The following is a 23,186-nucleotide window of genomic DNA, read 5'->3' as shown; positions in this document are numbered from 1 at the left end:
TAAAATATTGGCTCATGTGATTTGAAAGTCTTTTAGTTTTCATTTTATTCAAGTTTAAAAAACGTCCCAACATTTCTGGAATTCGGGTTGCAATAAAATCAGTACATTTAACATACAAAGTTTAAAAAGCCAAAGTAAAAAAGAAATATGATTTCAATTTAGATTTAAACTCATAAACAGAATTTGACATTTTCACAGATAAAGGGAGACTACAGCGGAGCAAATATCCACGAATATGCCCGTACACTCCACCCATTGATTTTTCATAGGAACTGAATATTACACAACACCGGCCCCTCTGGAAATCCGCCCATGCTTGAAGTAAAGCTGCTCTTAATTTGCATTTAGGATTGTAGTATTAGGAAATATTTACAGTAAATTTCATTGTACAGGGTTGCACAATACGTGATGTCTCCAACAAAGCAATCATTCACAACCTGTAAAATAAATAATGTGGTCTTTAACCGAAAAACTTCTACTTTATTATTATTATTATTATTATTATTATTATTATTTCATGACAAACTGAAAGTATTCAATTAATCTTGAATAAGTTTTAAAAATTAAAGTATTTAATATTGAAATAATCTGGTGTTAAATGAGGAGCTTGTGACGACAAATCTAAATCTAATTCAATGTCTAAGTACAATAACAAAGCACTTATTTCATCTTTTTAAATTACATCTGCTTTTAAAGTAAAGACTTAAACGGATAGTTCTCCCCCGAAAAACTTTCATTTATTTTATCTAATATTTTTTGAATATGTTATGTGTATAATGAGGACATGACAGTACACTGCACTGAATGAGCTGGTGCTAAATACATTTCAGTAACACTTTACAATAAGATCTTATTTGTTAACAATGTATTAACTAACATAGAGTAATATATTTGTTACAGTATTTATTCATCTTTGTTAATGTTAGTTTAAAAATACAGTTGTTCGTTGTTTGTTCATGTTAGTTTACGGTGCATTAACTAATGTTAAATTTTGATTTTAATAGTGTAGCTTATTATTAAATACATTAATAAGTACTTATTAATAAGAAACACACCCATGGCTCATGTATATACTGTGTTTGAGGTGTGTTGGATCTGTTAATTGTAATATTTTGCAAGAACTGATTTCGTGTGAAAGTGATCTGTCAACTTCAGTGGAAAAGAATGCGTCAAAGGACACCATATAAAAAGCACAATAAAGAAGCATCTGAATCTTCTTCAGCAGACCACAACGCAGCTGTATCATGAACGGTAATCACTCACTCTATCTATTGATCATTTTGTTAAATCTTTGGCAAAAGTAGGCTATAGTATTCAAGTTATTTTACTATTTAAGGCAATGTTTTTTAAAATAACTTATTGCATGAATCCTTTTTCAAATCAAATTATTGCAGCTATCAATTGTTTTTATTTAAAAAAAAAATATTGAAAATTTAATTATGTTAAAAACATGAATACTACTCCATTTATGTTGCTTTATATTGAGTAATTTGTGATTTTAAATCAGTTCTATTTTTATATCAAAACATTTACAGGTGCCACATAATCATTTCACATGTGTTCATTTTTATAGGTACACAGTTCAAGGTTCAAAATGTCGACCTGCAGCAGGTCCGGAACCAGATCCAGCACAGGACCGACGGTCTGAGCTCCAAAACTCTGGTGCTGCGAAGAGGACAGCCGTTCACAATTCTCATTAACTATGATGGACGGCCATTCGATCCACAGAGGGAAAAACTGGTCTTTGTTCTAGGTATGTTTGTGCGCTTGTGCCTGCATCTGCATCTCAATTATGATTAAACTCGTCAGTCGTCATTCATCTTACTGCATATTCTGCAAAAACACCTGGAGAAATTACACACTAATATATTTAGTGCTAAATGTATGATTTTTGTATTTGAGTTCCATATAAACTGTCCATGCACTGCACAGTTTTCAAAAATAATCAAAGGAATAAACTTCCATAATATAACAGGTATCTTTTTTTCACATAGTTTATTATTAACTACTTTCATCTGTTTGATTTATATAAATGACAAAGATTCAATGATTCAAATGCATTCATTCAAATTGCTTAGAATCTGTGCATTGTGAATTTCAATTTATTCAGTTCATCAATATTAGTTCAAATATATGAGACTCAATGAAATTTTATTAATTGATGATAAATATATAAACCTGCTTATTGTGAATTTAAAACACAATCAGTTTATATTATTACAGAAATTAGTGGTGCAACATATTACAATATACCGAAACAAAAACTGTTGTTAACAGTTAACAGACTGTTTCCACAAAAGATTAAATTCAATTCACAGAAATTCAGTTTGTACATGTGAGCAGTCACCATTGCTGTATTGTTCTTTTTACACATTCCTTTATGGGGAAAATGAATAGTATCTTACTTTATTCACTAATTGCTCTCTCCTCGCCGCAGGGCCGCTGGATGTGGAGGTCCCTCTCTCTGTGTCTGGACAGCCTTCTCCAAATAAATGGAGTGCCATTCAGGAGAAGAGCCTATCCATCCCGTATGCACCCTGTCCACTGGCAGTATCACTGTGCAGCCCTGTGTCTGCTTATGTAGGAGTCTATAAACTCCAGCTGATAGTCGAGACCGGCTGGAGTGCCAAAACCTTTAGTCTTGGCTATTTCACACTCCTCTGCAACCCCTGGTGCCAAGGTGAGTAGGAGAAAGAACTGAAGCGTGTTTTTGTCATGCAATAAAAAAAATAATAAAATTGCAACATATTTCAGAATTCAAACTTTTTTTTTTCTGAGATCAGAAAAGCTGTAAATAATTTAGCAATTAGTACTCCAAATAAAGTTTAATTATATAATTTGTATTATATCAGTAAGTCTCAAGTGATATGTCAGTAAATATGTTAATAGATTTGAACTATACTTAGTATGTTGGATATTTTTGTTGATCACTGACAGCAATTTCATGCTTTAACTAGTGAGATAAAAAAATCACAATTATCTTTTTTAATTTTCAATTCCAGACAGCGGAAATAAGTTGTCATATGTTCCACGTGTGTAAGGGAACAATGGATTTCAGATTGTCTATTGCATGAAGGTAGAACAGAAACATGACAGTAATGCAGTTTTTGTAATTCCATCATCTTTTATCCATATCGTCATTGCGCAATGATTGGCTAAATGTTACTGTTGGGTAGAACACCAGTGCTAGTGTTTGACAGCGTGATTCTGTGTAAGATCTTCTTTTTTTTTTTATTTTGAAATCTAGAGTTTGTAGTTTGTAGAGTTTGTAACAAAATGTGGTTTGGGCGGGGCAGAAAAATAACTATTTGGCTAACTGTGTGATGTAGGTGTTGCTGTGTTAAGAGATATTTAAGTATTGGTAAACGCTTGTTAGCAATTGTAAAAAAAAAAAAAAAAACTGCATTATATATCACCTTTTTCCCCACAAGCCTATTGAGTTTTAGATTAAAGGTGGCATTTCCAGTTTGGGCAAGTTCCACAAAAAGACTGAAATCATTTCAAATCATAAGGTTGTGCTAAAAAATCCTCATCTGTCAGTTGTTTTCAGACATCAGGAGAATAATGTAACACTAGGCATGGTGTAACAAAGTTCGTATAAATAAGAAGGAAGACGACAAGGATCGGCATTAACTAGCCTACTGGCTGCTTTATTTGTGCAAAATCAGACAAAAGATGTGCAGACAGGCACCAAGCGGTCATAAACAAAAATTAATCACTCCAAAATCACAGCAGCAAGTCTCCAGGAGTGTGGCTCTCTCTCTCTCGCTCACTCCTGCCGTTAAATACTCTCTCCATGCCAATTACTGCAAAAAGAGACAGGTGTTTGTTATTGACGCTTAACCCACTCATTCACCGCGCGTCTCTTGACGCTCTCCCCCACTGCAGCGCTCGCTGAACCACGCCCCCCTCGCCACATGGTTAACAAGAATATCTGTGGCTAAAGCTCTTTTCAGTCGGTGCATTCTTTTCCTGCTTTTTTTTTTTTTTTTTTTTGTCTGTTGTAACAGTATGAAACAAGACAACATACAGTATATTGCACATTTCATTTGTGGTATTTCATTTATGATGCATCTCATTAATAATTCAGTTATATAAAATATTGTAAAATGTATTTCTTTCCTGCGATGTAAAGCTGAATTTCCAGCATCATTACACTGATCAATATCACATGATCTTTTATTGTTTTACATCTTTTTGCGCTTTTATTGAACTTCACATCCATATGTACATCAAATCTTCAAATTCAAATGATCCTTGTGTCCCTTTTGCTTTCATTTATTATCATTATACAGAGATCGATCAACAGAAATCCTGTTTTGTGATTCTGCAGATGATCCAGTGTTCCTGCCGTCGGAGGAACTGAGGAATGAATACGTCATTTGTGATTATGGCGTGCTGTATAAGGGCACCCCCTCTGAGATGGTCCTCAGACCCTGGTCTTTTAATCAGGTGAGATGTTTGACCATTGACTTCAATGCACTGGAAAATTGTTTCTCATGAACTCCTGTTCAATGTATTTTCAGTATGATAAAGGGATGCTGGACATCTGTATGCAGTTGCTGCAGATTAGTCCTCAATCTCAAGCCGACATGAGGAAAGATCTGCTGAGCCGCAGCAGCCCGGTGTACATCAGCCGCGTGATCTCCGCTATGGTGAGGATCTCCTCCTCTCGTTCTCTGCTCTCCACTGCCACTCTCAGTCTGCTAATATAGTCTTTCTGAGCAGGTGAACTGTCAGGACGACAAGGGGGTGTTGCAGGGGAACTGGTCAGACAACTACAGCGGCGGTGTCAACCCCTCGACGTGGTCCGGCAGTGGAGATATTCTCAGGATGTGGTCAGATTCACAATTCAGACCCGTGAAATACGGGCAGTGCTGGGTGTTCGCTGCTGTCATGTGTACAGGTGTGAGGTCTTACACTACTGTTCAAAAGAAAATGTATGGAGATTTATACAGCCAAACTCTTAAAAAAAACAATGGCCATTTACGTTTTGTGTTGAATGAAAATAATCTGTGCTTGGATCAGCATGGAGGTTTATAATTGTGTGCAACTTTGTTTTTGCGTGAAGAGTTCCTTGAATGGGTCATTAGTAATTTAATTAGTGCTGTTGATGATCAATATCAAATGCAGTCGTTTGTGTAACAGTAATGAGAGCCCTCGGCATCCCAACTCGAGTGGTCACCAACTTCAACTCCGGCCACGACACAAATGACAACATGGTGATTGAGGAATATTACTCAGAGATGGGGGAAAAGCTGCCCATAGGCCGGGATAGCATCTGGTGAGTTACATTCTGAAAGCTGAAAATCTTCTTGTTATATTACTAAAATCAGAATATTACAGGACATATAATGATATTTCATATCCAGTAACATCTTGTAGCCTACTTGGTGATGTTCCTCAGAGCTGTCCAAACTGGCTTTGGCTTTTTTTTTTTTTTTTTCTTCTTTTCAGAGTAGCTTTTTTAGGCCATGTTTTCATGTGGTATTAAGATTCATTTTGACACTAAATTCAGGTGTAAACAGGGTACTAGATATTATATGCTGCTGTTATGAATTGCGCTGTCTGGATGAAGATACGGCGCAGCGAGTTGTGTTGACAGAGTTAAGCGATTTAGTGAAGAGAAAACTCACGGAGTTCATTCATGAAGTTGCGTGGACAACACACGGCATCCGTGTACGTCTGATCACATGCACACTTTGGTTAGAATGGTAATGATGCAGTTAAAGTGTTTACATGCCATACATGTTTACACCACCTTGTTTAATGCAATTATGGTTACTTAATCGAATTCGTTTAATCTCAATAATGCCAAAATCAATTGTCAGTGATGTAATATCTAGTGATGGGCAGATCGAGGCTTCATGAAACACTGAAGCAGTTGAATAAAATGTGCCGTAATGATTCGAGGCTTCGAAACAATCTGACACCCGTCTCCACGGTGACCCCTAGTGGTCAGAGCAGTGCAAATGCAACAAAACTCAGGCCAAACATGCGTTAAAAATACACTTTAACCAATGTATTGCAAAAGTTTTATTTAAAGTAAAATCAATCAAATGGAATTAACTAATCATCTAATAAGATTAAATATAGAGTGTCTGTATAATTTGTGTTCTTTTATCAATTTTAAAGGCTTGTTTCTCTGTTCCATGGCTCAAGCTAAACAGGCCAATAAGAGATTAATAACTACCATTATTCATTTTAATTATTCTAATGTATAATTAAAACATGTACAACTGTATAAAACTGATCGGAGATCAGGTAAAACCATAGGGTAAAGCCCTAGACACTTGTTCAATAGTTCTCAGTGAATCTGCATGATTCATGGGCTCACTTTATCATCGCCCTCTGTTGGTGAACCATTGAAATTTCGAACTGTTTCGAAACAGTGATGACGTGATGAAGCCTCGTTTACTAAAATCACGTGACTTTGGCAGTTTGATACACGCTCCGAATCACTGATTCGAAACAAAAAGATTCATGAAGCTTCGGAGCTTCATGAAGCAGCGTTTCGAAATCGGCCATCACTAGTAATATCCACTGCTATCCTCAGTTTCTGCTTGTAGAAACCATGGCGACTCACGTGGACGAATGCAAAAGTGTTGGTTATACAGCATCTAGCACACCGCTGTTGTGTCACTCAGTCATCTTGAATCACGATTATTCATTGGCGAGTACAGACAATAAATAAAAAACGCAAACATAGATCAACTGAGGCAAGCAGACTTTGGGACAAATGGAGAAATAAACAAGGATCAATATCAGTGTGGCATTTTCAAGATGGAGAGAGCATCGCGACAAACTTGGACTTGACCGAGACATAGAGTTATTTTGCACTTTGTTTGTACTTCAGTAACGCTTTTTATCAAGTCTGGTGACCTATGGCAGTGAAATGAAATACAGTATGTGTTGCACAAATATATTTAGCCGTTACTTGCAAATACTGTGGGTTCGTTTTAAACACGTAAAACTGTGCAGCATTAACACTAGAACTACCAAGGCAGTCATTTTGACCGTTTTAAAGATTTGCAATGTAATAACTTTGTTGAAATAAAACCCATATAACTACAGTTCCATGACTTTTCTTAAATTAATGTAAATTTTATTTTAACATTGTTATTTTATTAAAATTACAAAACACAAAAGAGTTCTGAGTATTTCTACCTTGAATGGCCATAGCGGTCAATTTGACCTCACATATTACAGGCGTTGTATCTCCTCAGCGCTTTTTCCCGCCGTTAAAGATGTGCGTAGCTGTTGCCTAGCAACCTTTCTCTGGCAGTTTTGTATGCTTTTGCTAAGCTAAAACTTAGCTTTATCATCAAAATGGCAACAAGAAAGAAAATGACTGTCACTGAGGTTTTATCCTTGCTTGAGAACATTGATGATGCAGAGTCTGATGGAGGAGCAGAGAGCGATGTCTCTTGGTCTCTTGACAGTTCGTCTGACACTGATTCTGAGAGTGATTCGGAGATAATTCCGGTTCGTAAAAAAAGGAGAGTGGACACTTCAAATTCGATTCAATTCATAAAATTGTTTCCGATTCGTGTGGTCCAAACATTTCCGATAATGCTAAAGCATTGTAAACTCCAAAAGTCAAAATGTATTGAATAAAGACAGATGTAATCATTTCCAAAATTCACAATATGTTTTTATCTAACGAAATATTCTGCTTCATTTTATATTTGTTGACATTTTGACTTTCAAAAACAACATTTTAACTGCGGTGAAAAACTTTGATCTCCAGCTTGCCGGATGCAAATTGCGGAAAGCAAATTGCGGCATGCACTTTTGTGGGAGGTCTAGTAGCTCTTACACAATAATATCACGAACATATTATATTATGTATGCTTAAATTACCCCACATTTTTCATAAAACATGACTATAGAAGCTTTGAAGTAAATATAACATGACAAAAATGACATTCACTGCTGTCTGGTATGAACAGTCAAAATGACCGCTATTGGCAGTTCTAGTTATAGAATTCCGGTAGTGCTAGTGTTAACCCACCAAATCATTTGAACACAAATCCATTCTTCTCTGCATGGTGAAAATGACATCTCCCATCGTTCCACTCTCCTTCATAGCATGATCATGCTTCATCTTTGTTATTGTTTTGAAAATGGGACCCCTGGCAGCAAAAACGTACATTTTGTGTCTTTAACGCCACACGATCCGCTCGGAACAACTGCAGATGTAGCACAATGTTTGGAATGGCTTTCAGTTTCAGTGAAGCACAATGCATGAAGTCCTTATTTGTGCAGGTGAGAAGCAGTTAATCCATTTTGTGAGGAAGGGATCGGAGATTCGCTAAATGAACGCTTATAGAGCTTGACCGGCTCGCTTCCCTCACATCCGTCTGACAGCGTGTTTGACGTTCAAAAACCGGAAAAATATTGTCTGGTGTGTGTTGTCTAATATTAAGTAGTTTGTCTCCTGTAAAAACTGTGAGAAAAAGAATGGCCAAAGGCAGAACAAACAAACAAAAACAAAAGAAGAATGGGAGAGCTCCAAACCGAGGCAGCCGTCCGCGGCGCCATCTTGAGTGTAAAAGTTTGGAGTCGGTAAGATTGTGAAATGCATTTGAAAGAAGTCTCTTTTATGTTCGTCAATAAATGCAGTAAAAACAGTAATATCATGAACTAGCTGTTTAATGCATGCTAAGGCATAATGCTTGGTCTGTTTCAGGAACTTCCATGTGTGGGTGGAGAGCTGGATGAAGAGGCCTGATCTGGGTCAAGGTTATGATGGCTGGCAGGTTGTTGACCCCACACCTCAAGAGCAGAGCGGGGGTCGGTCATTTTAATGCTTATAGAAAACTCATGTGTATTTAATCTGTGCAAAAAAAAAAGAGTTATTTTTCAGCAGGGTATGATGCACTTTATGCTAAAACACCAAATGAATGATACTCTGTCACAGGAATATACCGCTGTGGCCCTGCTGCTGTTAAAGCCATTTCTGAGAAGAAGGTGGACATGCCATTCGATGTGCCGTTCGTTTATGCAGAAGTGAATGCAGATGTGCATAAAATAATCTTGAGAAATGGGAAGAGATTATCATGCACTGTTGAAAAGGACAGAGTTGGAGCCCTGATCTGTACCAAACATCCCGGATCCAAGAAAATGCAGGATATCACGGCAGAATACAAACCTAAGAAGGGTAAGAGAATAACAGAAAAAAAAAAAAAAAACTTACTTCTAAATAAACCTTTATTCAAACATTTAATTTCTTTCTCATTTAGATATCATGATGTGTGTTTACCCCATCGCTCCCAAAGTTAAAAGCAGTAAGCCATTTTATCATTGCATTTATTACAATTCATCTAACTAGTATCAACATTTCCAAAATTATCATTGTAAAAAAAAAAAAAAAAGACTTTGAGGATATATTTTGACACACATGACTGATAAATTTACTCAGTGTACATTAAAATCATATTAATAATCAAGTCTTTATCTTTTTAGTGATACTTTTCAACAAGACAGAAAAAAATGAAATCAGTCACAAAATACAATTGTGTATGCTTGCACCAAGACAAATAAAAAATAATAAAAAATGAAATATACCTGGGAAGCACACAGACATAGAGAGAGACAGAGAGAGAGAGAGAGAGAGAGAGAGAGAGCACAGACATATGAAGACTTTAGATGCAAAAGCTTCTAAGTGCCATCTGAAATTTTCAGACTCCTATGTTCAGACTCAGTAATTTCACTATTTATTGCCATTAAAATGAAACATAAACATGCCTGATAAAAATGCTAATTTTAGACAGCACTTAGAGGCTTTTGCATCTGAAGTCTTCATATATATATATATATATATATATATATATATATATATATATATATATATATATATATAATGTGTGTGTGTTCTGTGTGTATTTCATTTTTTAGTAATCTTTTATTTGTCCTGGTGCAAGCATACACAATTGTAATTAATACAAATATATAAATATGCATGAAAAATAAATTATTTATAGATAGATAGATATATAGAATACAGCAGTAATAATAATAGTAATATTTAAAAAAAAAAAAAATATATATATATATATATATATAGATATATATATATATATATATATATATATATATATATATATATATATATATATATAGATATATGTTTTTTTTTTTATATGTATTATTCATTTACATTTTACAAATACTCTCTTCTAGTTACCAATGGAGAAGGGGATTGGAGAACAGTTGGTATGTTCTAGCATTTTTTCCCCTCATAAACACTGCAACTTGTTTGAGTAATATGACTGAACACAGAGATATAACATTTAATTTTATATATTTTTTGTTATTCATCTACATTTTACAAATACTCTCTTCTAGTTTCCAATGGAGAAGGGGATTGGAGAACAGTTGGTATGTTCTAGCATTTTTTCCCCTCATAAACACTGCAACTTGTTTGAGTAATATGACTGAACACAGAGATATAACATTTAATCTTATATATTTTTTGTTATTCATCTACATTTTACAAATACTCTTCTAGTTTCCAATGGAGAAAGAGATTGGAGAACAGTTGGTATGTTCTAGCATTTTTTCCCCTCATAAACACTGCAACTTGTTTGAGTAATATGACTGAACACAGAGATATAACATTTAATCTTATATATTTTTTGTTATTCATCTACATTTTACAAATACTCTTCTAGTTTCCAATGGAGAAAGAGATTGGAGAACAGTTGGTATGTTCTAGCATTTTTTCCCCTCATAAACACTGCAACTTGTTTGAGTAATATGACTGAACACCGAGATATAACATTTAATTTTGTGTCAATTCATGCAGTTCCTGAGGGCATTGCAGTTTCTCTCCAGCTCTTGAAAGCTCCCATAGTCGGAGAAAACATTTCTTTCAACGTCGTAATCACTAACAAAGGGGATGTTCCGAAAATGCTGAGAAAACATGTGAACGCTCAGAGCAAAGAGTACAACTGCAATCCCACTGAAGCCTTCTGGAAGGCCGAGAATGATCTGGAGATCGGCCCGTATGAAAGTAAGAGTTCTGCGACCTATAATGATCCACAAAAACTGCTTAAAATGTAGCTTACTTATAACCAGAAATTTGAACCTGCAGATGTTTTTAAAAAATATTATAATTTTTTTCAGGAAGGATCTCAATCCACAATCTTATCAAGAGTCTTTTTTTTTTTTTTTGGGATATTAAGAAATTTAAGAAGTATAAAGATTTTGCTGAGCAGTGCTAATTGCCCAATTAAATTGCCCCAATTAAAAAATTACAGATTTTGCTTTTTGCAGATATGCACAAAAAATAAAAAATTACAGTCTTTATCTTTTGGGAAAACAGGCCATAAAACCCCACATTGCACCCAATTTGACCTTGAACAAGCCTTACAATGCAACAACACCCATCTGGATGTTAATGGACTCTTTGAATACCACCAAAATGTGTTGAAACGATTCGTTAGGGATTGCGCAGTCAACTCCATGATTCCTGTTTGTTGTTCTCCACCAGCCATGACTGTAAAACACGAGATCTCCTTCGAGGAGTACATGGCGAAGGAGGTGATGGAGGATCATCTGGTTAACCTGGCTGTGGTTATAGAGGATGTGGAGTCTGAGGAGAGAGTGCTGGCTTCAGAGGAGTTCCACATCAAGAGCCCTGCCCTCAAAATACATGTACTGGTGGCCCATCAGACACTTAAATATATATATATATAAACCCCCTGTCATACCAATCAATTCACAGTGGACAAAACGAGTCCCATCCTACAATAATTTGCAAATGCAAGATGTTCGTTTTGTGACTAAATTAAACCTTTTTCAGCTTGTTTTTCATTACTTAATAAAGACACGTATTACTCCAAGATTATGGACATTATGAGGATTTTTAAGATATTATAAAGATTGTTATTTGCATTAAAAATGAACTGAGTTAAAGCAGTTTGGTGCAAACCCTGTGTTTTTGTTTGTTTGTTTTTTCAGGTTCAAAACAAGCGCTCGGTCATCATCAACGAGCAGCAGCTCGCCATGGTGACTTTTACCAACACGTTTGATGTTGCAGTGAACGGTGTACTCACCGTAGAGGGTTCAGGACTCTTACAGGAGAAGTTCCAGATCAGGTACATTTCAGTTTTTATAGCTCTTTTCTGAGAGGTCGCCAAACAAATCCACAAAAATAGAAAAGTTCAGTGACTGTTCTTCAAAAGGTTTTCCAAACACATCCCTGTCTGTCATTGGTCAGACAAACAGATCCAAAAATCTGTCCAGAATACACACCTTTGGTTGATGTTCAGACAAGATTAATGATTAGAAAGCATCACAGTGTAACTATTTTCAGAAAAATCAAAGATTGTCTCAGCATAATTAGCTTGTATGAGATAAAGTAATTTAATATCCAAAACACAGCACTTTCTGTCTTCTGACTTCCATTTCTTTAGTGAGAAAGGAACTGATATTTGTAATGAAATCTGAAAGATTTCCATCCCTCCATTGAAAGTCTGTTCACCCAAAACTGATGTTTACAGAGATTGTTAAATAAATCCATATGTATGGAGTGGTTTAATCCAAGTCGTCTGAAGAGACACGGTTGTTGTTTTATATGATGAACAGATTTAATTTAGGCTTTTATTCACATATCACAACATTGATCAGGAACTCAAGTATGGTAAGTTTGTTCTTATGCATCAAGCAAGTATGGTTGAGATCTAGGCATGTTTGCTGATCAATGCATGAGATTAATCCTTATTGATGCAATGCACCCTTTTTTGTGTAAATGACTATTTCTAACCATGATCAGTATAACCAGTGATGCTTGCTTTAGTCTTTAAAATGTCCTGTGCTTTATATCTCAGCCTTACGATCCAGCCTGGAGAAACCATTTGGAAGTCCATCAATATCATTCCCAGGATGATGGGTGACAAGATGCTTCACGGTAGTTTAGCGTTGACAAATCTGCCCATCATCCTCCGTGGATTCAAGACCGTCAGTGTTCAAGCAGCTTAGAGATGTCTGTGAACCCTCAACATGACATACTAGTGGCTGAAACACCTTTGAAAATTATTGTTTTCTATTACAGTTTTTTTTAAATTGACAATTAAGTTGCATTATGATTGGTTAGATCACCTGTCAATCAAACTCCCAGTGAAGGGTCAATTAGCCCGTGCACATCCCAACTCTTTTTGTCAGCATGGGTCACCTGTTTTTAACTCCTCAGGCCCACTTTGACTGCCTTCAGTCAAAAAGATCATCAGGGCCAGAGAGAGAGATGGAAAACTGCTCCCAGTACAGAATGGACATGGGCATGTTCAGATATAATGGCGAATGGCGCTGAGGAGGGTTGATATACACTTCATGTGCAAAACTCTAATCTTGTTGTCACCTAAATAATCCTTGAAGAGTTGCTTTAGACTAAACATACATGTGTTTCAACCAATCTGAATCCTTTTTTACATGGAGTAATGATGTAGTTAGTGATGTTTGTTAGAGTATAATTTCTGCTATATTGAGTTTGTACACAGAGCAGCCTATGAGCTCCTCGCACGTACTGAAGCTGACTTCTGATAATGAAACTATAAACTATTTTCTTCAATAAATTTTTCTTCAATTGACTGCATCTCTGACTCCTGGTCTTTATTCATCATTTCTGGTCCCTGGGTCTTAACTGTAAAGCATAGTCAGTTCTTTTCATTACTTGGACATGCACAGAAAAATAGGACTCTGAATTGTTTTGGGGTTTTTTGTTTGAGTGCAGAACAACACAGACAAGCAGAGAGAGAAAAATAATGTCTGGGAGAGGAATAGATGGATCAGGACAAGGAAGAAGAAGAGGGGTAGGAATGTGTGCTGGATTGTGCATCTGTTATTTTTTCCACTTACACATAGAAATGCTGATTTCTGCCATGGAATAGAAAATAAAAAGGTAACTGACTTTTTAAAGAGCAGAATATATGTTTAAGTGATAGTATTGGTTACTTAAAGTTCATTTGACTGATGCATTCCATCAGATTTCGTTTTGCAGCGTTGAGCATTATAATCAATCACACACATTTCTGTTGAGCTTATGAATGTGATGGCCAATCAGATTAGTCATTGCTGAAACGAAGAGTTTTGTACAGCGTGCGCACTCTCTGACTGAAGAGAGAAAGAGAGTGTGAAAAATCCACATTCAAACCAAAATATCTGACTTCCTGTTGGTCGGAGCTAATGACTGTAAATTAGAAAGTTGTCCGGCTCGATGAGAACAATATGTGTACTGAATTTGATGACTGTAGGTTAAGCTAATCCCTTTTGTCAAAAGGTGGCGCTATAGAGGCCCTCCTCCCTGCCTGTTTCTGAGGCTTTGCCCATCTCTAATGGATGACAATCCTGACACGTGTGTCGAGTTTCATGCAATTTGATGCATGCTAAGAGTCTCAAAAGCATCCAAAACAAATATTGAAGTTTGATCTGTTGCTATGGCAACATTGTTTGAAAATATCAAAAATCTTTTCACAGGTCTACATTCGCCACGTCTTGACATTATTGCAAATCAGCAAATCAGGTAAAAATAAGAGGGTGATCTCAAAGCATATTGAAAGTGACACACTTCCTGCCGCCAGTTGGTGGCGCTATAACTTTGACTCACAATAATCACATCCATGTGATTATCAGCCTCCTACAAAGAACACACAGCTGAAGTTTCATAAAAATCAATCAATGTATGCAGACATTATAACACATTTCCTGTTTCCCTTTTGTCATCATAAATTTGTTGCCTCGCCACAGCCAAACCGCAATTTAGCATCCTCAGTGTCTTGACTTCATGCTGACAGAGTTTGGCGGTGATCAGATTAATCGTATAGAAGGAATATATCAAATTCCAGAGCATGCATTTTCCAAACAACCCATAATAGCTGACTTCCTGTTGAGCTGGCGTATAACTTAGAGCATGAAAGTTGTTCGGCCCGATGAGGTCTATATGTGTACTCAGTTTCATACTTGTACGTGCAAGTGTGTTTGATATATGAGCCAAGTTTTCAGACACTATTCAGTGGAGTGCCTCTGTGTCACCAGCTTCTGCGGCATCCTAATGTGTGCCAAAAGCCCCCCGAAAAGCCCTGGATGGTTGGAAAAAAAAATCAGTGCAATATATTGTACAGTGAAGTACATGGTATCGTCACCATCAGTGTCCCAGACCGGATGCATCACCAGATGTGTCACTATAAGCATAAGTGCTATTGTGCGTCAGATTAATACCACTAATGGAGTACTAGGACAAAAATGGGAAAATTGCAGCTACATGAGTCAAAACAACCCAGACAGATAGATATAGCCTCTTTCTCTCTCTCTCTATGTATATATATATATATATATATATATATATATATATATATATATATATATATATATATATATATATATATATATATATATATATAGTACAGTCCAAAAGTTTGGAACCACTAAGATTTTTAATGTTTTTAAAAGAAGTTTCATCTGCTCACCAAGGCTACATTTATTGAATTAAAAATACACTAAAAACAGTAATATTGTGAAATATTATTACAATTTAAAATAACTGTGTACTATTTAAATATATTTGACAAAGTAATTTATTCCTGTGATCAAAGCTGAATTTTCAGCATCATTACTCCAGTCTTCAGTGTCACATGATCCTTCAGAAATCATTCTAATATACTGATCTGCTGCTCAAGAAACATTTAATGTGTACAATTGAACAAAATATTTGTGTACAATATTTTTTCAGGATTATTTGATAAATAGAAAGTTCAAAAGAACAGTGTTTATCTGAAATCTAATCTTTTGTAACATTATAAATGTCTTTACTGCCACTTTTGATTGATTTAATGCATCCTTGCTGAATAAAAGTATTAATTTCTTTAATTTCTTTTCAAAAAAATAAAAATAAAAATTCTTACTGACCCCAAACTTTTGAACGGTAGTGTATAATGCTACAGAAGCTTTGTATTTCAGATAAATGCTGTTCTTTTGAACTTTCTATTCATCAAGGAATCCTGAAAAAAAAAGTACACAACTGTTTTCAACATTGAAAATAATTATAAATGTTTATTGAGCAGCAGATCAGCATATTAGAATGATTTCTGAAGGATCATGTGACACTGAAGACTGGAGTAATGATGATGAAAATTCAGCTTTGATCACAGGAATAAATTACTTCGTCAAATATATTCAAATAGTACACAGTTATTTTAAATTGTAATAATATTTCACAATATTACTGTTTTTACCGTATTTTTAATTAAATTAATGTAGCCTTGGTGAGCAGACGAAACTTCTTTTAAAAACATTAAAAATCTTTTCCACTGATAAGGGACAACACAAACTGGAGGGCAGTGTATATATGTATATGTGTGTGTGTTTACATAATGAATCATGCAATCAGTGTTGAAAGAGCTCGTTCAAAGGTTCAGAGTTCTGGATTGTGTCGATTCACGTTTACTTGTCTTTCTGCTTCCTCATGTTTAGCGCGCGCTCTCACTCTAGCTCATGTTTAGCGCGTTCACGCTGACTCATGGTTTCAACATTCGGCTGAGTCATGCTCCAGTCCAGATTTACTGCTGCGTTTCTTATCGCTGCTCAGCGAATCACAGCCAATAAATCTCGTGTCAGGTCTCTCTTATGTCAGGTGATCTTCATAACAGACTCACAGTATTCTGTGTGAGACAGAAACTATTATAATGTTCTTTCTCTCTGACACTGATTGTGTTTTAGAGCTGATCATGACCTCTGAACTACATCTTTACATTTTTTCAGAATCAGAAACAGCTTTATTGCATAACTTGGTATTCCAGTGCACACATATAAATATAACAAGACATGTATATAAAAGTAGGCTATAAGTTTGGTCAGAATAAACATATTTACAGACTATGAACATATTACATTAATGTGAATAATGATATGAATAAATAGTCACATTCAGAGAACAGACAATCCCATATATCACACTTTTATGTGAACATCTGTAGCTGCTCATGTGATTGAAATTCTCCCCAGTCATGTTTTCAACATCTCTCCTCCTCCTGAGCTGATGAATGTGTCGTGTCATGTTTAGCTCCGCTCCTCCCTCTCTCCCTGCCTTTGTTTGAGTTCTGCTGAACTGTGCTGCTGTTGACTTCCTGTTACACTCAAAGAGAGAGAGAGAGAGGTATAAAAGAGGAGGAAGCAGCACTCGGATTTCACATCACTGAGAGATCTTGAGCCGCTCACATTCAGGATATCCGCTGAGGAACGACACACACAGACTGAGTGAGTAAACCTGGAGTCTGCCTTGATTTTTAATGTACTGTCTGCTTCATCAGATGATGCCGTTAAGTGTTTATTCACAAGTGTTGATTTGTTTTTCAGAAAAATGGAGATGATTGAGAAAACACAGACAGCCATCACAGACAGGTGAAACTAACAGACAGCTCTCATATCTATGAATACAAATTTATCTGAATATTTAAAAGTGCAGACAGATGTTTTAGGTGTGTGATTGTTGTGGTGTGTTTGAGAAGATTTCTGTACTGATGGTTACAGCTGCAGACTTTAATGTGATTGTTTGTTACTTGTTCAGTGAACTATCAGAGCAGATCAAAGCTGCGACTAAAGACAGTCATGTGCGAGCCGAGAACACGGAGCTGATGCTGAGCTACCAGAGAGGAAACGTGTCCCTCCGACAGTACCAGGTGATTCAAGCTGCGGCGTATTTTGGCGAGTTAAAGTTAATATGCTGTTTTTGGAGTTGTTTAATCAGATCCTGAGAGATTTAATGTCTTTTATCTTCAGTTGGTTTCATCTAAAACTGTGGCTGGAAGTCATTTGTGGTTATTGAGTTTCTCTTCAGTGATTCTGCTTGTTAACAGCAGGTGTTCATCACTAATGCTCAATTCATAATTTAATAATCTCATTAACTTTAACTCTGCTTCAGTGTTATTTTAAGGTTAGAGAGGGACCATATGTACTCTGAGCAGAGTTGATTTAACTCTGGGGATTTTTTGTTGTGTGATGTTATTTATTAGTATTAAAGGGTTAGTTCACCCAAAAATGAAAATTTCTGTCATTAATTACTCTCCCTCATGTCGTTCCACACCCGTAAGACCTTCTGTCATCTTCAGAACACAAATTAAGATATTTAAGAAATCTGAGAAATTTTTGACCTCTGATAGACTGCAATGTTATTATCACTTCCAAGGTCCTGAAAGGTACTAAAGACATCGTTAAAACAGTCATGTGACTGCAGTGTATTTGTGCGCAAAAACAAAACAAAATAAACTTTATTCAACAATCTCTTCTGTCATTATCTTACGCAGGTGACGCAGTAGCACAGTGAAGCTTTCGTGTTTACGTCAGAATTCCGGCTCAGTATTGGCCAAAGCTGATCACATGATCAACACGACGCATGCGTGTGATACTGACACAGGAGCCGGCCAATAATGAGTCGGCATTCTGAACCTGGAAGCGCTGGACGTAAACGACATATGAGAATAACACAGAAGAGAAGAGATTGTTGAATAAAGTCCTTATTTTTGTTTTGTTTTTGCGCACAAAAAGTATTCTCGTCTCTTCATAACATTAAGGTTGATCCACTGCAGTCACATGACTGTTTTAACGATGTCTTTAGTACCTTTCTGGACCTTGAAAGTGTTGGTTATATTGCCGTCTATGGACGAGTCTCTCGGATTTCATCAAAAATATCTTAATTTGTGTACTGAAGATGAATGAAGGTCTTACGGGTTTGGAACGACATAGTACTAACTAACCCTTTAACCTACTGACATTATCACCACTAGAACACTGGATTGACCAATCACAACACACCAACACAACTAGCTGTTCACCAGTCTATTTGATTGGTCAGATTTAGTCTTCATACTGAATCCCTGTAGAATCTAACCTGGTTTCTTCTGCTCTGTGTTTCAGCTGCTCTTGTGCTCGCTGTATAAGATATACGAGGCGCTGGAGGAAGCGCTGGACAGGAACGCCTCCCATGATGCCGTGGCTCCCATATACTTCCCACAGGAACTGGGCCGGCTGGACTCCATTGAGAAAGACCTGGAGCATTTCTACGGCCAGAACTGGAAGGAGAAGATCACTGTGCCGGCCGCCACTCTGAGATACGCCCAGAGACTGAGAGAGGTGAGCACAGAGCTGCAGAAACACTGAGACAATTCATCTATTGATTTCTGGCCATTTTGAGATTATTGACTGAGAATCCTGCTTAAGAACTGTGACCGTCCCGTGTACGGGACGCCTAAGTTTACTTCACTTTATTACAATTAAAATCTAATCATGACAAATTATATATCGTTGGAAAGGTCTAAGACTCCTAAATAGATATTTGACCACTGTATTTGTTATGTAATTTTGCAACCATTTGAAATCAGACATTGCTTTACTATAGAAATTGTACTTAAAAATCTTTTACCGGTCTCCTCCCCCTTTTAGAATTAACTTTTTATAATCTTGACAAAATGCATATCGTTGGAAAGAGTCTCAAGATTCCATATTTGGTGATTTTCTACTTCTATTTTGTTATAGAAGTAATATTGAAAGAGAAATTTATGCATTTGTTCAATTCAATGGAGTTTGGGTGTCACCCGGTGGCTTGTTTTGGTATAACGCCGAAATAAAATTGCATAGGAATTTTTTTTCATATCAACAAATTTGGAACAAAACTTATTGAGACATATGGCTTTAATTTTATAGCAATTTTGGATTAAAAACGATATTGTAAAATATTTATTTTATATAAAATATAATAAAATAGTACAGTACATTTTATTTACAGTAAATTTAAACTTTTTTATACTTTCATTTTTTGAAATTATTTCACTGCCACAACAATCTTTTTTAAAAAGAGACCAACCTTATGTCTGTATTCAAAAGTGTTCATGAATTATAACAATTTAAGTTTGGATAGTGCACTTTTATGTCTAGGTTCAAAAATGGGGGTGACAATAAAATGCTTTAGAAGTGTTGCATCATGTGAACTAATGTAGTCAATAAATTTTAAAGGGATAGTTCACCCAAAAATTAAAATTATCCCATGATTTACTCGCCATCAAGCCAACTTTTTTCAGACAAACACAATCGGAGTTATATTATAAAATATTCTGGCTCTTCCAAGCTTTATAATGGTAGTGAATGGAGGGTGAGATTTTGAAGCCCAAAGAAGTGCATCCATCCGTAATCCAGGGGGTTAATAAAGGCCTTCTGAAGCGAAGCGATGGGTTGTTGTAAGAAAAATATCCATATTTAAACCTTTATAAACCTATAAAAACCCATCGCTTTGCTTCAGAACCCCCTGGAGCCGTATGGATTAATTTTATGATGGATGGATGGAGTTTTTTGGCTTCAAAATCTCACCCTCCATTCACTGCCATTATAAAGCTCGGAAGAGCCAGAATATTTTATAATGTAACTCTGATTGTGTTCGTCTGAAAGAAGATTTTTGGGTGAACTTTAACAAAAGGAACCTTATTGTGAAGTATCACTTTTAAAATGTCAAAGGTCAGTCCTTCGAGAGTATCGTGACTTTGCTCTGAATCGGTTGTGTCGTGTCTCAGGTGGGCAGAAATCACCCTGAATATCTGGTCGCTCACGCGTACACGCGCTACCTGGGCGACCTGTCGGGCGGACAGGTGCTGGGCCGCATCACGCAGAAGTCATTAGGGCTGAAGAACGGAGAGGGCTTGTCGTTCTTCTCGTTTCCCGGTGTGAGCAGCCCCAACCTCTTCAAGCAGCTGTACAGGAGCCGCATGAACAGCATCGAGCTGACGGAGACTCAGAGGAGCGGCGTGCTGCAGGAGGCCGTCACCGCATTCGAGCTCAACATCCAGGTGAGCGACTGCTCAAGCTCCTTCCGCTCAAGCGACTGCAGCTGCTGTGGATGAGCTGATCAGTTTGTTTTCTGTTCCTCAGGTCTTTAACGAGCTGCAGGACTCGGTGAGCTGCGCGTCAGAGACGGAGAATGAAATGAGACAGAGACGCACACAACACAAGCAGAACACAACAACGACAGCAGGTAAAACACTGTCTCGTCTTTGTGCTTTTGCTGCATGTTTCGGTCTGCCGAGACTGAAGTGTTTTGTCACGTTCTCCTCAGGTGATGAAGCGCTGCAGAGCTCCTTGTCTCTCATGCCGCGGTTCCTGCGGACGCTGCTCGGTGTGTTTGTGGTTCTGGCCGTCGGGATGGTCTACGCCTTTTAAACTCCTGTTCAAACCACCTCATCATTAGCACTTTTTAAACATGAAGTTGGAGATGACAAATGTGTTATTATTCATATCATCAATAATAAACGTGATTGTATGTTAGTTCATAGTTATTCAAATGACAGAAATTTCCTTTGTCAGAATCATTTTGTAACTGTGTATATATGGATTTGTATTGTTAATATTTTATTTTTGTAATAAAATCTTACTCATTTTTCTTAAATGTTGCATTATTTCTTGGCTTGTAGTTGTGGTGTGGCTATTCTTTTATATTCAGAACTATATTGTTGTAGGTCATAAAAACACTGACAGCCAACCAGAATCCATTCAACTGTAATGCGCTAAAGCATTCATTATCGTTTGTGGTCCTAACAAAACTTAATTCCTTTTTCTTGCACTAACTTAATAAAATAAAGGCCATTTCACACCATTAACTATAACTAACAAACATTTTGGAGACAGAGCAGTTTGGCGACACCGATGGTGAGCTGAGGAACTGACAGCAGATGAAGGAAAACCACCTTAAATGGTGAGGCCTTATTTCATAAGATGACATTAAAGGGTTAGTTCACCCAAAATGAAAATAATGTCATTAATTACTCACCCTCTTGTTGTTCCACACCCGTAAGACCTTCATCGTCAGAACACAAATTAAGATATTTTTGATGAAATCCCATGGCTCAGTGAGGCCTGCATAGCCAGCAATGACATTTGATCAAGATCCATAAATGTACTAAAAACATATTTAAATCAGTTCATGTGAGTACAGAGTAGGCATGTGACGGTATCAAATTTTCATGTTGCGATTAATTGCTGAAGCTTTTATCACGGTATATGGTATTATCACGATATTGAAATAAGTTGCAAAAAAAAAGTGTTGTCATAGTATAACAGGTTTAAGAACTCTTTTTGTAATAACACATTTTTTTTTAAATACAATAAAGAACAACAGGAAACACTTTACAATAAGGTCTCATTATTTAATGCATTAACTAAGATTGAGCAATAGCTACATTTGTTAGTACAGAAAGTATTATTTTTTGTTAATGTTAGTTTAGAAACACAACTGATCATTGTTAGTTTTATCTCAGGTCCATTAAATAAGTTCTTTTGATTTTAGTAATGTTATTAAACAGTAACTAAGAAATTATTATTTTTTATTATTTTTCATTGTCAGTTTGGTAATAATGAATTAACATGTTAACTAATGAAGCTGTATGTTTTTAAGTTTTAATGAACAACAACAAAAAAATAATCAGAACATTTCTAATCATTAGGGCATGTTGTAGTCTAGATTAAAATATATGTTTGAGGCATTTTAAAAACTTCACTAGCGCAGTTGCTTTGTTTATGGCGTTCCCTAGGTAACCGCTGCACTCTGCTGTTCCATCAGCGCCCTCTGCTGTCAGAGAGTGAATGCGCACTTTCATTCAGCGCGTCTCCTTCACTCATTCCGCCATGTGCTTCTCATGTACTTTGGGCTTGTTTACATCTGAGCGCGTTCTTTTGACGCAGAATACAGCGGTATGGTTGATGGGAAAGTATTCTTAAATGCATTATAACAATTTCAAATAATTGGTAATAAATTATTATTTATGGTATTTTGAAATGCCCACGATAAAAATATCGTGCATATTCATTATGTCTAGTACAGTGGTTCAATATTAATATTATAAAGCCATGAGAATATTTTTGGTGCGCCAAAAAAACAAACAAAATAACGACTTATTTAGTGATGGCCGATTTCAAAACAATGCTTCAGGAAGCTTCGGAGCGTTATGAATCAGCGTATCAAAAATATTTTTGATCAATAATGTGCAATAAGGCCTATCTGTTTCCATTCAAATATAAAGCAATTAAAAATACTATTTGGCCAGTGGAAAAGATTGAAAAAATCTTTCTCTAAAATGTAATTTATACTATTTTGATTTATTTATTCAAAAACAAGGCAAGGATGCTGAATGATTTTAGCAATGTAATGTGTA

The 23,186-nt window shown here is 36.3% G+C and overlaps 2 protein-coding genes across 2 annotated transcripts; both read left to right on the top strand.

Annotated features, from left to right (window-relative positions):
- Nucleotides 1-1,244: 1,244 nt before the first annotated feature.
- Nucleotides 1,245-13,440, top strand: LOC137011404 (protein-glutamine gamma-glutamyltransferase 5-like). Its single transcript, XM_067374237.1, has 13 exons — nt 1,245-1,251; nt 1,574-1,753; nt 2,438-2,680; nt 4,334-4,452; nt 4,527-4,655; nt 4,729-4,906; nt 5,149-5,284; nt 8,693-8,796; nt 8,924-9,163; nt 10,778-11,017; nt 11,498-11,661; nt 11,968-12,104; nt 12,837-13,440. Exons 1-13 carry the CDS (start codon nt 1,245-1,247, stop codon nt 12,985-12,987), a joined length of 2,028 nt encoding a protein of 675 aa, XP_067230338.1. The 3' UTR covers nt 12,988-13,440.
- Nucleotides 13,441-17,139: 3,699 nt separating this feature from the next.
- LOC137011121 (heme oxygenase-like) lies at nt 17,140-21,424 on the top strand. The gene is made up of 7 exons (XM_067373743.1): nt 17,140-17,253; nt 17,353-17,397; nt 17,564-17,675; nt 18,910-19,125; nt 20,556-20,828; nt 20,911-21,013; nt 21,095-21,424. Exons 2-7 carry the CDS (start codon nt 17,357-17,359, stop codon nt 21,196-21,198), a joined length of 849 nt encoding a protein of 282 aa, XP_067229844.1. The 5' UTR covers nt 17,140-17,253; nt 17,353-17,356; the 3' UTR covers nt 21,199-21,424.
- The last annotated feature ends 1,762 nt before the right edge of the window (nt 21,425-23,186 follow it).

Source organism: Chanodichthys erythropterus, chromosome 21 (assembly GCF_024489055.1).
Source record: "Chanodichthys erythropterus isolate Z2021 chromosome 21, ASM2448905v1, whole genome shotgun sequence".
Taxonomy (NCBI): Eukaryota; Metazoa; Chordata; class Actinopteri; order Cypriniformes; family Xenocyprididae; genus Chanodichthys; species Chanodichthys erythropterus.
The sequence above is the reverse complement of the archived record's forward strand: the minus strand, read 5'-3'. Positions and strand labels throughout refer to the sequence as shown.